Genomic DNA, 17,251 nt, shown 5'->3' on the forward strand with positions numbered 1-17,251 from the left:
CTCAACGAAGTGTATAAATAGGAGTGACCTCTCTCTCATTTGGATATCACTCATCTCATCTCATATCTCTCTCTCCTCCCTTGATTGGTTAGTACAGCTTGGAGGCTTTGCACGTGTGAAAGGAGGACAAATTTCAAGATTGCTTTGGAGGCCGAAAATTTCAGAAAACATGACAGCGTTGACTTCGATCTTGAGAGCAGAATTCCGATTTTTGAAGGCCACATTGATTGGGACAATTTGACTGTTTGACTTCAGCATTTGACCGCAGAAATTAAAGCAGTGTTTGACTGGGTTGACGAACTGTTTTTGGGCTGACTTTGACCCTCTTGGAAGGCTAAATTCTTTTGTTGTTGACCGAGCTGCTTGGAGGACATTTTGGAGTTTCTTTGACCACCGTTGACTTTTTGGTTAGGGTTGCATTGACTGTTGGTTTATCTACTGATTTGGCAGATCTCTTTTGGGCTTACATTTATGATAATTGTACTCTCTCTCTCTCTCTCTGCTGAACTATTGAAGAATAATAAGAAGATTTGATCAAAGGCTTTACCCACATTGGGGTTTGTCCCTGGCATCTGCCATATCTTGTGTCCTCTTGTCTTGGCTTGTCTTCTGCACATGTTTTTATGTTCTATCTACATTTACTATCAATGTGTTTCAGTTAATGTGATTGCTACTGGTATAATTGGAAATTGTCATTGAGTTGCTAAAGGAACAATGAAGTAAATTGTGCTAAAGCATAGAACATACCATTGTTATCTAAAATTAATATGGTATCAAAGCTCAGGTGAAGACAAAGCCCAAGCAAGAGTGAAGCAAAGCAATCACTAAAGGAAGCTATTGGACAAGGACTTGGAACTAGTCCCAATGACGACTAAATCTTTCTTCAAATCCGAGGACAAGCTTAAGGACAAATTCGACTATCATGCATGGAAGATGACTCGAGATTTGACATTGGAAGAAAATGATGCTATGGCATATGTCAAAGGAAGAGTAGTGGAGCCTCCTTCAAATGCATCTGCAACTACACAAACAAAGTACAAGAAAGGTGAGGTTAAAGCTAATAAATTATTGTTGATTCTATTCACAAGCCTTTGGTTGCCTATATTTCTGATTTGGAAACATCTAAGGAGATGTATGACAAGTTGGTTGGGATGTTCAAAGTAAATAATGCAAATCAAGTTCTCTTTCTCAAGAACAAGTTGAAAGACATCAAGATGGATAGAGGAGAATCCATCCAATCCTACTTCATGAGGATTACCAAGATCAAGAATGATCTCCTATCTATTGGAGAAGTCATTGGTGATAGAAAGTTTACTCTTATTGCACTTGGAGGCCTTACAAGAGAATGGGATGTGTTCAACACTACTATCCTCAACAATGACAGGATTCCGGGATTTGATGAATTATTGGCTAAATGCACTCAAGAAGAAATAAAGATGATGGAAAGAGACAAGCCCTCAAATGGAAACAATCCTACCGCCTTCTCCACTCATTCTAAGAGGAGGAACAATGTTGGTCCAAGGAATCAAGGACAAGGGTTCAAGTCAGGATTCAAAGAAAGAAGAAAAGGAGGATGCTTCAATTGTAACAGGTTTGGCCACTTCACTAGAGAGTGTCCTCACAAGAAGGATACTCCAAGAGATGATGATAACAATAACAACAACTACAAAGGCAACGGCAATCAGAGGAACAACAGGTTCAATAACAAACGAAAGAGGAATGCTCCTACTACTCGAAATGGAAATGGTCGTCCTCCCAAGAAGTCGAGAAACTCCAGGTATGAGGAAGTTAATGTTGTAAATCAAAAAGAATTTTATCTTATTTATGCCCTCACCACCGCCTCTCCTTCGGATACATTAGACCATTGGTTAATTGATAGTGGTGCCTCAAGGCACTTCACTAGGTACAAGGAGGCCCTCTCAAACTTGGTTGAAAAGAAGACAAATATGGAGATTATACTTGGGGATAATGCCACTTATCCCGTGAAAGGAATTGGGACTGTTACTCTTCACTTAAATCAAGGTCAAACCCTCTACTTACAAGAAGTGCTATATGTACTTGATCTGAAAAAGAATTTGGTTTCTATTTTTGCGATGGAAGATAAAGGTTTTAAGGTGACATGCATTGATGGAAAGGTTCGTGTTTGGCAAATGAACCCAAGACATGCATTCACTCTTGGATTCAGGGTTGAAGGTCTCTATCAGGTTGGAGGAAGTTCGTTGGGAGCAATGACTTATGATACTTCTCTTCAATCCGAATTATGGCACCGAAGATTTTCTCACCTTCATTTCAAAGCCTTACTTGATTTAAGAAAGATGGTCACAGGTATGCCCGAATTCAACTTAAATCATGAAGGTGTTTGTCAGAGATGTGACGCTGGAAAATATACAAGGGGACCATTCCCCTCAAGTGAAACTCAAACCATTGATATTCTTCAATTGGTCCATTTTGATCTATTGGGTATGTTTCCCGTGACATCTTTGGGTGGATATTTGTAATATGCTATTTTTGTGGATGACTTCTCCCACAAAACATGGATCTATTTCTTAAAGAAGAAGGATGCAGTATTCAAATGGTTCTGCTCTTTCAAAGCCTTGGTCAAGAATCAAACAGGAAAGAAGATCAAAATATTGAGAACCGATAATGGGACCGAATATGAGTCAAATGAATTCAAAGACTATTGTAGAGAAGCTGGCATTAAGAGGGAGACCACTACTGCATATACTCCTGAACAAAATGGTGTTGCCAAAAGGATGAATCGTACTATCATAGAAGCCACTTGTCCTAAGCTACATGATCAAGGTCTTCCGAAGTTCTTATGGGGAGAAGTTGTCAACACCGTTGCGTATGTCCAAAACAGATGCCCACATCAAGCTTTGGACTTCAAGACACCCGAAGAAGTTTTCACCGATAAAAAACCTGATGTTGCTCATTTTAGAATTTTTGGTTATCCTGTATATTTTCATGTGCCGAAATAGAAAAGAAACAAACTAGATGCATATGGGAAGAAAGGAACTGGAACAAACAAAGTTCGTTCTTCACGTTAAATACTCCAGAAGACTTGGAATATGTAGATCTCCATTGAGATACAAGAATATATATTAAATGTATGAATAAGAATGATGTTACAATTAGGAGTGAGGGCCCTGTATATATAGGCAGGAAGTACCCTTTCACGAAGAGTCATGTCGGTAAAGACATGCCTCTTTGTTTAACTAATTATTATTTAATTACATATTACTATGATTATTATTTATTATCTATACCTATTACTTTTACATAAATTATGTTCATAACATTGCCTTCCCCTTCAAAAAGCTTTGTCCTCAAAGTTTGTTGATGAAAGGACTTGATCTTTTTTTCTGCTACGAATGTCTTCTCGTCTCAGAACAGTTATCTTTGTCGATACAAGTTGATATGATCCTTGGAGTGACATATAAAATTGTTGCACAGGGGAAGGATCTGATCATCCTAAATTAATCTTTGTGAAAAAATTTTATTACTGGAAATTTGTGATGAATTGTTATCACTGGACTGAGTTGTGCGCACTTCAGTATCCTTCGGAACATAAGTTTTTTGTTTATATTCCGAGTGATACGGATTCGTAGATTGATTGAGATGTTTGTTCTTGTGATTCGGATGTAGATAAAGAGTTCTTTTCGTTTCCCTTATCATGTGTGTGGCTAGATTCTGATTTACTTCAGATTCCAATGTCGTCGAATTCGTTACAAAATCTTCACTTGGAATTTCCTTCGTCCCAACATCTGAGTGTGTTTTTTCTTTAACTGATGTGTCTTCTTCTTGAGTTATGGTATCCACTAGTTCGGTATTCATTCCATTTTCTTCTACTTGGACTGAAACGACTAGAGACTTCGATACTACTTCTTGAAGTTGTTCTAACTTGTCTCATCATGTTTAAGCTTCTTTATTTGTGGAAGGAGGTTTTGGTTATGATTCCTTAGACGTAAAACCTTTTCACTTTCTGGATTGTTGATTTATTCTTAGTAGCCTCATCATCTTTTAAACTTTTGATTTGTTCTAATAATGTTTGATTAAGGCTCTTTAAACGTAGATTTTCTTCTTCTTGTTCCAACAAGTGTTTCTTGAATTCCTTCTTTATGGCTTTAACTTTCTTGACTTGTTCAAGTAGTTTTTCATTGTGTTCTCTGAGGCATAAAATTTCTTTGTCTTTACCGAAGATGACTTCTTCAAGCTCTTTCTGCTTTTTTGGTATAGTTTTTTTTATTATCTTGAAACATTAATTCTGAAATATCCTTAAAGTCTTCTGATGAAGGCTTTATCGATTTTGACTTCATTGTCACATCCTGGAAGGTGGTCATCTTCCTCTTGTAAGGAAACATCAAGAATTTGTTTTCTGTGTTTAGAATGAACGTACTTAATTCCTTGAACCAAGGTTGACTGAGAATTATGTCAACCTCTACGTCAGGAATAGTTACGACATGAAATTGAAATATGTACTCACAATGATCAATTGTCACTTGTAAATCATTAATTTCATCCAAAAATATTTGTTCTTTCTCCTATGTTTGACTCTAGAATTAATAGTTGATTTGCTAGATTAACATTGATGTAATTTTCCTCGCGACTTGTGTTGATAGTGATATTAATCTCCTTCCCTTGGGTATTCCCTTTTAATGTAATTAATCTACAATCTGTGATTGGAATACTTTTATATGGGAATCTTTTTATTTTCGAATTAGGCTCTATTTTTGCTTGTCGATAATTTTTCGTCAGCAACACTAATATATTCTTCCTTTTTTTTATTTTTTTCAAATAAACACCCCCTTTTTTTCTTCCTTTTTTTTATTTTTTTCAAATAAACACCCCCTTTTTTTCTTTATATATATATATATATTATTACACTCTCCTCTTTTAATTTTTTAATTATTTTTAATAATACTTTTCATTTTTTTACTAATTTTCTAATAGTACCCTCTCTCTTTTAAGTATGTTTCCCTTTCTATACTTAGGAGTATCACAACTTTCTTCCTTTTTACCTTTATAACTTTTTCCTCAAAAAAGGTAACTTAATATTTTATAATATTTTTTTAAGAATTACCTCAAAAACACATTTTGTATCCTTTGACTTACTCAAGGCACTTTAATAAATACCCTTATGTTTATTGAATCAAATACCCTTATGTTTATTTGAATCAAATCACACTTTGATTTAATATAATGGTCTATGTAGCCTTGTTTAAATTTTGTTAATATATAAATAATATGAAGGCGTGCAAATTATTTAAATTAGAACCCTTATAAATAACCTTGTTCCATGTATGGACGTGACTCTCTTTGTATGGACGCAACTACATAGGTGGATGACACCATCCAGCAACTTAAAGGGAATGGTGGTAGTTTGAAGGCAACTATAGCGGATTTACAACTTCGACAACGACTACAGCAGAATGAATCTGAGGGCGAACAGAGATGCCTATTGGTCGGCTATGTTGCTAGCTGACAGACAAGGTTACGGTGTGGGTAGCGGAGCTAGTCGATGGACTGCAGATGGTGTGAGACGGTTCTCAGAAGGTGGCAGCAGGGGGAAATGCACGTTGTTGCAGTGACTCACTGTGGCTGCGGTGGAGGCTAAGGTGTTGTCAACAACCAAGAAGAGATAGAAAGCAGCGACGACTGAGGCTTTTCGACGGCAAGGCCGGCTCAGAAGGCTGCCTTTAATTTTTATTTTATTTTTTCAAACTTTTGATTTTTATAATTATTTTTTTATAATTTATTTTATTTATTTTTTTCCTTTCTTTTTTTTCTTTTTTTTACTTATTATTAGTTTGTTTTTAATTAATTCTATACTCTCCTTTTTTTTATTTTCCTTCCCCTTTTTTATGTTGATTTTTTCCCTTTTTTTCTTTTTTAAAGGATATATCTTTTTTTGTTTTTTTAAATTATTATTATTATTATTATTATCATCATCTTAAATGGCCAAGGGCCTGATAGCGAAAATTGAGACCCTCCAAAAGCTTGTAGCGAAACACTCCAATGGCAACAAGGTTGACGAATTTGATGGCCAAAGGCCTAGACCAGACAGGCTTTGTGCAGCGGTGGAGCGGCCAGAGGAACAAACAACTTCGATTGGAACGAATAAAGTTCTTTTTTCACGTTAAATACTCCAGAAGACTTGGAATATGTAGATCTCCATTGAGATACAAGAATATATATTAAATGTATGAATAAGAATGATGTTACAATTGGGAATGAGGGCCCTGTATATATAGGCAGGAAGTACCCTTTCACGAAGAGTCATGTCTATAGAGACATGCCTCTTTGTTTAACTAATTATTATTTAATTACATATTATTATGATTATTATTTATTATCTACACTTGTTACTTTTACATAAATTATGTTCATAACAGGAACGTTTGTGGGCTACAGTGAAACTTCAAAGGCATATACAATCTATGTGCCTGGTCAAAGGGAAGTGGAATTAAGTCATGATGTCACTTTCGATGAAGATTCTACTCTTAGAAAGATCTGATATCTTCCTACCCCTAGGAAGGACAATAATGATGCTAACGCAGAAAAGCAAGATGAAATTTCATCTGATTAACCAATGCCCGATGTGGAAGGTCCGATGGATCCCATTGATCCACCTCCTAGTTAGCCTTCTACTTCAAGAAAAAGAGCTTTGTGGCTCAAAGATACTCTGGAAGATGTTGAGAAACATATTGCACCAAGGGGGACATTTCGTGAAAGCAAGAAGCTGAATAGGTACCAAGGGTACTTAGCTGTCGTGAGTACCATGTTGATTTTTGGTAGCATCGGATGTGCTCTAGCCATGAAAATTGGTGGAGAAGCTAAAGCACATGAGATCTCCAAGACCAAGAAATTGTTTTGAGAAATTCCACCCGGATGAAGAGTTATTAAAATAATTAATATTTTTAATGTGTTCCTAAGTCTAAACTTAGGAAAATAAAAATATTAATGGATATTAATAAAGATAAGGGTGAGAAGCTTCTAAGAGACGAGGATCAAGTCTGTTTTAATCTTAGTCGTTGATTCGAGACTTAATCTCGGTCATTGATTCATCAACAGGAAAAGTATAAGAGAAAACTTGAGAATCATTTGGAGAAACACCGGCGGATACTCAGTATCTCTAGGAAAATCGATTCTCAAGTAAAGGAGATCGATTTCAGAGGGAGAGTTACAGGGTGGAGGAAGAGGAGGGCATCAGCAGCAAACAGTGACTGAGGAGGAGGTGACGCAGGTGTGAAAATTCTATCACTGCAACAACTGATTTACTTTTCCTACTTATTTCATCATAATTTATTCACGAAATCACTTCAAAAAACATTAAAATAGATACTGCTGCAGATATCACATCGTAGTACAGAAACATAAATATGCACACATTGACACAGTTATTTTGGACTAATGTCCCTGGAAAAACCCAATGTGGAAAAACCGGTGCAGCAAGGGAGGATTAATTTATTCAGCAATTTTCTTGTACAACAGGGTGCCAAACCGGCTTACCCACAGATAGACAAACTTCCAGCACTTTCCTAAACCCAACGTAGGCCCTACTGACCTCTGCTACAGCCTAAAACCCTCTGTGTCAACCTACTGAGGCTCTGCGCAGCCTCTCTGGGCTTCTCTGTCACTCCTACAGCCTCTGCATGGATGACGCAAGCCCTTCTGGCTCTGCACAGTCTCTGCTGCCTCTGCGTGGCTTCCTCTAGCTCTGCGTCTGCCTCTTTTGCACTGATCTCCTGTCTCTCTATTCCGTACTTGCTGCCTCCTGACTGCTCTCCAAACCACTGGTTCAATTTCTTAGCAAACCCTGCTCCAGAAATTGAACTGACTAGTCTCCCTCAGTGTGTTCTCCAAGTGCCCCTCAAGCCTCCTCTTATACTTTTTCTGTTGACATTTCAACGGCCGAAATTAAGTCCCTAATCAACAGCTTAGATTAGATTTGGCTTAATCCATGTCTTTTGGACCATTCTAACACAGATTCATATTAATACACATTAATATTTTATTTTCCCTAAGTTTAGACTTAGGGACTCCATTAAAAATATTAATTATTTTAATATCTCATGATCTGTTTAGAATCTGCCCAAACCCTTTCTGGGTATTGGAGATCTCATGTGCCCCAACCTCTCCACCAAATTTCGTGGCTATAGCACATTCGATGCTACCCCAAATCAACAGCAGGGACAGTGGGAGACAGCACAGAGAGAGACGCAGGCTGATGCAGAGGGATGCAGAGCCACTCAGAGCCACGTTGAGCCACGTAGAGTGACACAGAAGTGATGCATGAGTGGGAGCAGGGTCTCCAAAGTGTCAGAAAGTCTCAAAGGAAAAGTCTCAGGTGTTTTCTTTTAGTTTCTCTCTAAAATCATTCCTTGTAAAAGCAATTGTTGTTGAAGATTAATAAAGCCCTCATCTGTTGCACTGTTTTTTTCCCGCATTGGGTTTTTCTGGGGACAATTGTCCTAAAACAACTATGTTGATGTGATTGGTTCTTGTGCATGTATTTTTCTCTGGGTAATCGTGTGATAACTGCAGTAGAATTTATTTTAATATTTGTTGAAGGGATTTCGTAAATAACTTATTGTGAATAATAAGTAGGTGAAATAAATCAGTTGTTGCAGTAGAATTTTAGTTTAGAAATTTTCACACGAGTATGAGTCGATCATGAAGAATGATGTTTAGGATGTCGTTCCTAGACCCAAGGACAAGTCAGTGGTCAATTCTAAATGGCTCTACAAGACCAAACATGGAGCTGATGGGAGTACTGAAAAGTTCAAGGCCAGATTTGTCGCTTGAGGCTTCTCTCAAAAGGATGAAGTAGACTACAATGAGATATTTGCACCAGTTGCCCGATATACCACCATACGTTCAATTATAGCCCTTGCTACCTCACAAGGATGGAGCCTACACCAGATGGATGTCAAAACTGCTTTCTTGCATGGTTCGCTTAAGGAGGAAGTCTATGTGGAACAACCCGAGGGGTTCGAGGTTCAAGATCGTGAGACACATGTATGCAGGTTGAAGAAAGCCCTCTATGGGTTGAAGCAAGCCCCTAGGGCTTGGTATGAGAGGATCGATAGCTATCTTATGAAGTTGGGATTTACAAGGAGTGATGCTGACCCGAACCTATACTTCAAGGTTGAAAATGACAGACCTCTCATTCTGGTCCTTTATGTGGATGATCTCTTTCTGACAAGTGATGACCCTCTCATTCATCAATGCAAGAGGGAGTTGGCTTCCGAGTTCGAGATGAAGGACCTAGGACTGATGCATTATTTCCTAGGGCTGGAGGTCTAGCAAAAGCCAGGTGAGATTTTCCTTTCTCAAGGAAAATACATTGTGAAGCTACTTGAGAGATGTGGGATGGTGGATTGCAAGTCCATGACTACTCCGATGGAACTCAACTTTAAGAAGCTATGTGGAAGTGTTGTTGGGCTCGGATTAGCGAACCCTTCTGAGTATCGTCAACTTGTGGGGGCCCTGATGTTCTTGGTCAACTCTCATCCTGACATATGCTTCGTTGTGAACACATTGAGTCAGTTTATGGTTGAGCCTCATCACATTCATTGGATTGCTGCTAAGAATCTCTTGAGATATCTCTGGGGCACAATCCACTATGGACTGAGATACATTGCCGAAAATTTGAGGCTACATGGATATTCAGACGTTGACTGGGCAGGCAGTGTGGTGGATCGCAAGAGCACATTTGGGTGTCGCTTCTCTTTGGGGTATGCTTCTATATCTTGGATGAGTAGGAAGAACAGTAAGCACCGTCGAGGTCGAATACATTGTTGCAAGTATGGCCTGTTGTGAATTTGTTTGGTTGAGGAAGCTCTTTAGTCTTCAGTGAGCTATTTGAGCATGTGTTGGATATCGCCGTGATCTTCTGTGACAACCAGAGTGGGATTCGCCTATTAGAGCAGTGTTCCATGACTGCTCCAAGCACATTGATATCAGGTACCACTTTATCCGAGATATGATACAACGAGGAGCAATAAGGCTCCAACACATTAGAACAAATGAGCAGTTCGCAGACATTCTCACGAAGCCTTTGGGGAAGGTCAAATTCTTAACCTTCCGAGAGAGACTTGGAGTCATGGAACGACCCTCCTATGAGGGTCCCGTATGAGTTGGACACAGAGCTCTGGGAGCTCCTGGGGGCTTGGGGTACTTCTTGGAGCTATGAGCGACCATAGGGTGAGTGGTTCACCTTCCCCTAGTGGTGCGTTGGATACAGGGTGAGTGGTTCACCTTCCCCTGTGATACCCCATTATGGTTGACATGTGTGTAGGGTGAGTGGTTCACCTTCCCCTACAATTGACATATGCATAGGATGAGTGGTTCACCTTCTCCTATGGCATATGAGCAGGATGAGTGGTTCACCTTCTCCTGTTGATGCCTCAGCACACATCCTACCCATAAAGTCTAGGACTCATGGGAAGTACCTCTCATATGGCCAATGAGTTGGGAAAAGATGGTTAGGGACCATAGCACTACTGATGGATGCATCGTGTACTGTCATACTCCCTATGACTAGGATGGTGTTCAACAACTGGATCTAGGATCAAGGACTGACTTTTGTCAGTGGAGAGTGGTATGATCTTATGGCTCACTCTCGATCACTTCTTCTTCATTATTACTTCATGGTTCAGTAGAGCAGGGCAATGATGACAGGGATGGTACAGGATGACAGGATGGCATGATGATGACAGATGGATTGGCAGGTGGAATTCTCCCTAGTTGAGAGGGAGTGTTAAAATTGGCAACTAGGGCCAAATTCCACCTTAGGACAACTCATATGATGGAGATGATTATTGCATTGGATTCCTCTTTTCAAGAGGTCCAATTTTGATATAAAGATCATCTCATTCTCACAAGCAAAAATGGAATTTTGAATTTATTCTCTCATGCACAAATTGTCAAGGTCGGCCTCAGTGAAATGTAGGCTCATAAGCCCAATAGATGTGTCTCCTCACCCTCAACGAAGTGTATAAATAGGAGTGACCTCTCTCTCATTTGGACATCACTCATCTCATCTCATATCTCTCTCTCTCCTCTCTTGATTGGTTCGTACAGCTTGGAGGCTTCCCTACTTTGCACGTGTGAAAGGAGGACAGATTTCAGGACTATTTTGGAGGCCGAAAATTTCAGGAAACAAAACAGCGTGACTTGGGTGACTTTGACCAGCATTGACTTCGATCTTGAGGGCAGAATTCCGATTTTTGAAGGCCGCATTTATTGGCATGGTTTTCGAGGTGATTAGGACAATTTCACTGGTTTGACTTCAGTGTTGACTTCAGCCTTTGACCACAGAAATTACAGCAGCATTTGACTGAGTTGACCGAATTGTTTTTGGGCTGACTTTGACCCTCTTGAAAGGCCAAATTCTTCTACTGTTGATCAAGCTGCTTGGAGGACATTTTGGAGCACCTTTGACCACTGTTGACTTTCTGGTTAGGGCTGTAGTTGATTGCTGTTGACTGCTGATTTGACAGGACTGTTTTGGGCATGTAATTCTGATATTTGTACTCTCTCTCTGCTGAACTATTGAAGAATAATAAGAAGATTTGATCAAAGAGTTTCCCCACATTAGGGTTTGTCTCTAGCATCCACCATATCTTGTGTCCTCTTGTCTTGGCTTGTCTTTTGCACATGTTTTTATGTTCTATCTGTGTTTACTGTCAATGTGTTTAAGTTAATGTGATTGCTACTGGATATAATTGGAAATTGTCATTGGACTGCTAAAGGAACATTGAAGTAAATTGTGCTAAAGCATAGAACATACCATTGTTATCTAAAATTAACAGGGCTATTACCTTTTGTTGTCACTTGGTCTAATGGTTGTCTTGTAGGGTACCCCTCCACAAGGCCTGCTAGATTTTGCGGCAACACAATCAACACAGATGCAAGCCAAATTTCTAAGGGGGGCAAATTGCTATGTTCCACTGCTGCATTTTCCATGTAATCTCTATGGGTCAATTTCCTTGTTAAAATAGGCCCTAATTTTCTTGAGCAATAGAAATTCAAGGAGAATTTGTTGGGTATAATATTATGTGGTGTTTTGTGACTGATTTTACATTTATTTTCTGCAGCAAATTTTATTTATAGTTAAAATACTAGTGTATTTTTTTCAGTCATTTTTCAAAAAAATATTTTACTTGGTGAAACATTTTTTGGGTATAAAATAAATTGCTAGGAAACTAAAATCAAAACAAACGCAGAATACAAAACAATGGTTGGACTAACTTGTGAAGTAGTATAGTTACGAAGGATTTTAAGTGATTTTAAGCTTCCATCAATGCAACCTACAATTTTACACTGTGAAAACCAAAGCACCATCAAGATGACGAAGAATCTGATTTATCATTCAAAAACAAAACATGTTGAAATTCAACATCATTATATCAAAGAAAAAGTGCAGAACAAAGAAATAGAGTTGATTTATTGCAAGTCCCAAGATCAAGTAGCAGACATCTTCACCAAGGCACTCAATAAGGAGAAGTTTGAAATTTTTCGAGAAATGTTAGGGGTTATGGAAAATGAAATCATCTTTAAGAGGGGGTGTTAGATATTGTAATGATGATTTCTTTAATAATGTAATAAAGTTGTGTTACATATGTAATTATTAACTAGGTAAATAGTTAATAATTAGGTGACCATTTCCTAACGAGAGTAACAAAACCTCCTAAATATATATATGACACCATCTTATGTAATTTGAAATACATTGAAATAATACATCTATAGTTCATTCATGTTGTCTTGCTTATCTCTCATATTTTCTTTAGTTTAACACCTCACTCCTCCAGCCATGCTTTACAAGATAGAGGAAGGCTCTATTTATAAGAAATACCCACTTTAATAAAACAATAAAATATGAAATTCACTAGTTGGGGTGGCTCTAAGCTTCTACAGAGGTCTATGTCTCTCTCTTAGAAGCCATGCCAATACATTAGCTTTTTACGAACATTCCTCGTGAAATATTCACCAAACACATTTGAGGAGTGCATTCCACCTTCTTTTAGGCCTAAGGTTAAATAATGATAGACACTAATTCTTTTCATGTAGGTCCTGTGAGGTGCAACTGACTTTACACGCCCAAGGTCAACGTTATCCTTTTATGAAATGATTATGAAATAATTAAAAATATGCCTTTGCGGGGTGCACCCACATTCCTGGCTAGAAAATCCAAATAATGTGATGCAACAATTCCCATGTGTGCCCGAAGATGGTGTGCCCACTTTGTTTTGCCAAGGTTAACAACTTATGTCATCTCCCTACTGAAATTTTGTTGAAATTAGAGAAGACAATGATATTAGACTCTTTTTTTAAATAATTGACTTGAAAACCTTAGTCATGACTTAGCAAGATAGTTAATTAATCACCATTGATCAAAAACATGGGAGGATGCTAGCACATGTGATATGTCTCCAGAATAAATGTAAAGCACAATGAAATCCTTGGAGACCAAAATATGACCAATAAACTCAAGGAGATAGGAAAGGGGTGAAGCAGTGCATCCTCCTAACCAAGTACTCCACCAAGGGGAACATCAATATGCTAAAGAAAATGTTGGGAAATGTCACTAGAGACATGATCATTGAAACCTATGTTCTCGAATATGTTCACGATTGTTGCTCTAAAACTACCAAATGATCATGGGGTCCTAAATTCTAATGCAAAAATCCTCCATGTAACATATGTGGTAACACACCCAAAGTAAATGCACTTCCTACTATCAGTGAGTTGGTTTCCTTTTGTATTTGACTCATATCCATCCAAATATTTCCTTTCTCACTAATATTGATGCTTAGTATATGCAAACACCCAATGAGAGCAATTGGAAAGCAACAAAAATGACACTTGGTTATCCAAGGTAGAGTTTAATTTGATACATTACAATTCAGAGGGACTACTTCATTGGTTAGTTTCATTGATTTAGCTAGTGACCCTAATGATCAAAAGTCTACTAAAGTTATGTTTCCAATCTAGGTTCGAATTTTATCACTTAGGCTTGTAAAAAGTAACCAGCCCTTGCTCTTTCCTCAATGGAAGCACAATATTGAGCAAATTATTGCAAGTCAAGAAGCCATGTGGCTTCAACGGATCCTTTCAAAGTTTGGATTCCAACAACAACATCTGACCATACTCTAATGTGACAATCGAAGTGCCATTAAACTTGCCAATGGTCCAGTTCAACGTGAGCTCAACAAACACATTGAGCTACACATGCATTTCACCAAAAAGTTTCTTTAGGACCGCATTCTCAAAGTGTTTTGTAGCACTACAGATGATCAAGTTGCAGACAGTTTCACAAAGTCCTACAGAAGCAAAGTTTTCAAACTTTGATCTATGTTAATCATTCAAGAAGTTGTCATTAAGGTGTCATAAGGGTCAATAGGATCTAATGCCTATTTCTTCTCCAATTGTGTCTTCAATCCTATCACAAGTTGTTCATAAGGGGCATGTTAAGATATTTAGACACTTAGGCATTAATTAAGATCAACTTGATCTAATATGTGTTTAGGTAAAGTGTCTTTATTTAGGCGCATAGTAATTATCTAGGCTAATGGTCAAAATTGTGTTCTAGAGTCTAGACATAAAGTGATCTAATAGTTCATATTTTCCTCTCTACTAGTACTAACAACTAAAGGGGGGGTCCATGCATGCATGCAAAAACATGCATGCAAAAATATCCAAGAAAGAAAAGTGTAACTCCCCAAGTAATGTGCCCCACATGTGCCAAGAATAGGTAGGCACATGCCTAGTGCACTCCTCCATGTGGTGGCCACATGCCAATGCAAACCTAGCACACTCCTCTATGTGACGGACACACACACCAACACAGGCCAAGCACTCAACTCATTATTTTAATGGCAAACAACTCACTGATTACTGATCAGTAGTCAACCGTCTTTAATAGAACTGCTAAAAATAAAACATTCCTATAAATAGGAAATCACAGAAACTGGTGATCAGTGGAAAACATGCTCACGACAACCCTGTGCATCTTTACGGGCCTGCTGTATTATACTCATTATTGATCAAAACACTTAAGACAATGGCTTGAATATGGATGATGGAACCTCCTTGCTCATATTCTCTAGTCTTGTCATCTGCTCTGCTGCAAGTTAGTATCTTTTGCAGTCAGAATTATTGCACTTTTCAATTTTGACCGACAGAAACGCAGGATTGCAGCAACAATACGCTGAGTTTATTGACAGCGACCCTCCCCGGTCAAGGTAACAAATTGATTGGACTTCAATTCCCGTTCCTTTCAGAGGCAGGGAAAGGGATATTATTAAACCTATTGACCTTCCGTCCATTGATCTATAGTTTAATTGTAAGTCAAGGCAACTGAGCCTCTCGTCCGCACTTTCCAGCTATTCCACATTGGGTCACAGGTCTGGTCAATGGTAGCATATAAATCCCAACATATGATAATTATGTCAATGAGCATCCACAGCAATTGGGTCCTACTTTAACATGGTTGGAGATGAATATTTATTACCATGTTTACTATCTTATATTATTTTAACAGCATAAACAATCTAAAACATAAAATCCTGTTAAAATCTTATTATCCAAAACATATAACATCTTATAATATTTCAGCAACCAAACACATGACATCCTATCATATTTCAACAACCAACATGACAATGGATATGAATTAAGTAAAAGGACTAGATCAGATGACAATGGATATGTATTAAGTATAAGGACTAAATGAGATGTCATAAATTTGGTAAAACTTACAGTTTTTCGATTCCCATAAAAGATATGTTGTAGGAGGAGGAATAGATTACAGGCACCTGCAGTAGAATTGCCCATTATTGATAATACATAAATATGTAGTTCAACACAAACGTTATAGAACTGAATTGAAGAACTAACTTTTCTTTATTTTTTCAAATTACCTTTGAGGGAGAAACATCCATGTAAAGTTTACTGGAAAAAATCCGCTCCGTGCCCTTGGCTTCCAGGTCAGTAGACGACGCCATCGCAGATATTGAAGGCACAGAATAATTATTCTTCTTAATTGCAGAAGCAGCCAACAACTTCCAGAATGCTGATATCAGGCTTTGGCTGTCAAGATTCGAACCCTTGCGTACATGTTTCCTGATAGTGTGTTTTCCTAATGAGCCAAATCTTCCTCCAAATACGGTGTTCTGATGCAGAAATTTACTTTCGAGAGCACAGGAAGGTGAAATGCTAAGAAATGTGTGTACTTCTCCTCTCTCTTCTAGCTTATCTGACACCGCCTTAATTCTATGTTTGCCCAGTCGTTGGACATCGCATACATGTTTCACTGACACTGTGGGCGACATATGTAGTCGTAGCTTCTTAGCGTTAGAATTCACATGAATTGTCACTCTAAGGCTAGGGTGTTTAATAGCCTTGCATATAGCAAATGGGTTTGGCAAAGATTTTATCATTATATTGTATATGTGAGAAAGTAAGATTTGTCTTTGTTTGTGCCTTTTCGTATATAGTTAATTCTACAAGAATATGTGAAATTGTTTTTTTGGTGGTAATTAATTATTTCATAAATGTTATAAATGTGCGAGTTACAACATGTCTTCATAGACTTGAACCTACATTATACAATTAGAGAAACAAATTGTTCACCAAACCACTTAAGCTAAAATCTTTTGACATGGAATGAATTGAGAGACTTGAACCTACACAACTAGAGAAACAAATTGTTCACCAAACCACTTAAGCTAAAATCCTTTGACATGGAATGAATTGATTAGTTGAGAATGCCTTTTACTCATATTTATTAGGGTAATTTTCCAATAATTAAAGTGTCTCTTATATATTTGGATCTTTTATTTCTAAGCAATATTTTATAAGTTTCTATATATTAGAAAGTTACCAACTCATAAAAGTTATAGAGAACGATCCTTCTTAATAAATAACATAATGATTTTCTTATCCTACTCAAAAAAAATAAAAAATCCATGCATACAAAAGTCTAAGTGGTTTGAAACTTTACAACCCAAAATAATTTATCTCCTAAAAGAGAAGGATTGTGGAGAGAAGTTGACTACATGATGGCTTGTCCTATCGCTAAATAGAATTAGCAAGAGGGTCAAATTAGAATGTGTGCTTTAAGCATTTCAGCACACTCACACTATGGACATTAAGGATTATGAATTCTCGTGTGAATGAGTCTAGTAGATATAGGAAAACCTCCCATAATGATTATGGACAAAAATTATTTCTTGGGTTTAAC

The 17,251-nt window shown here is 37.8% G+C and overlaps 1 protein-coding gene across 3 annotated transcripts in view; it reads right to left on the minus strand.

The window, feature by feature from the left end:
- HDA2 (histone deacetylase 2) overlaps positions 1-16,418 on the minus strand; it is a 334,444-nt gene extending 318,026 nt beyond the window's left edge. For 2 of the 3 annotated variants that reach the window (XR_016255679.1, XM_089410849.1), the window contains exons 1-2: positions 15,930-16,416; positions 15,769-15,824 (exon numbers count right to left, since the gene is read on the minus strand). Coding sequence is in view for 2 of the 3 variants with exons in the window: in XM_089410849.1 (XP_089266975.1) it covers positions 15,769-15,824; positions 15,930-16,340 (467 nt within the window). In the remaining variant the exon portion in view is untranslated. Of the gene's footprint in view, positions 1-15,768; positions 15,825-15,929 lie in introns of all 3 variants that reach the window. The other variant, XM_089410850.1, reaches the window with a different exon arrangement.
- Positions 16,419-17,251: the final 833 nt, after the last annotated feature.

The sequence above is a fragment of the Pinus tabuliformis genome, chromosome 3_1 (genome assembly GCF_031772625.1).
Source record: "Pinus tabuliformis cultivar Carrire ecotype Pingquan chromosome 3_1, CPIR1, whole genome shotgun sequence".
NCBI classification, from domain to species: Eukaryota; Viridiplantae; Streptophyta; class Pinopsida; order Pinales; family Pinaceae; genus Pinus; species Pinus tabuliformis.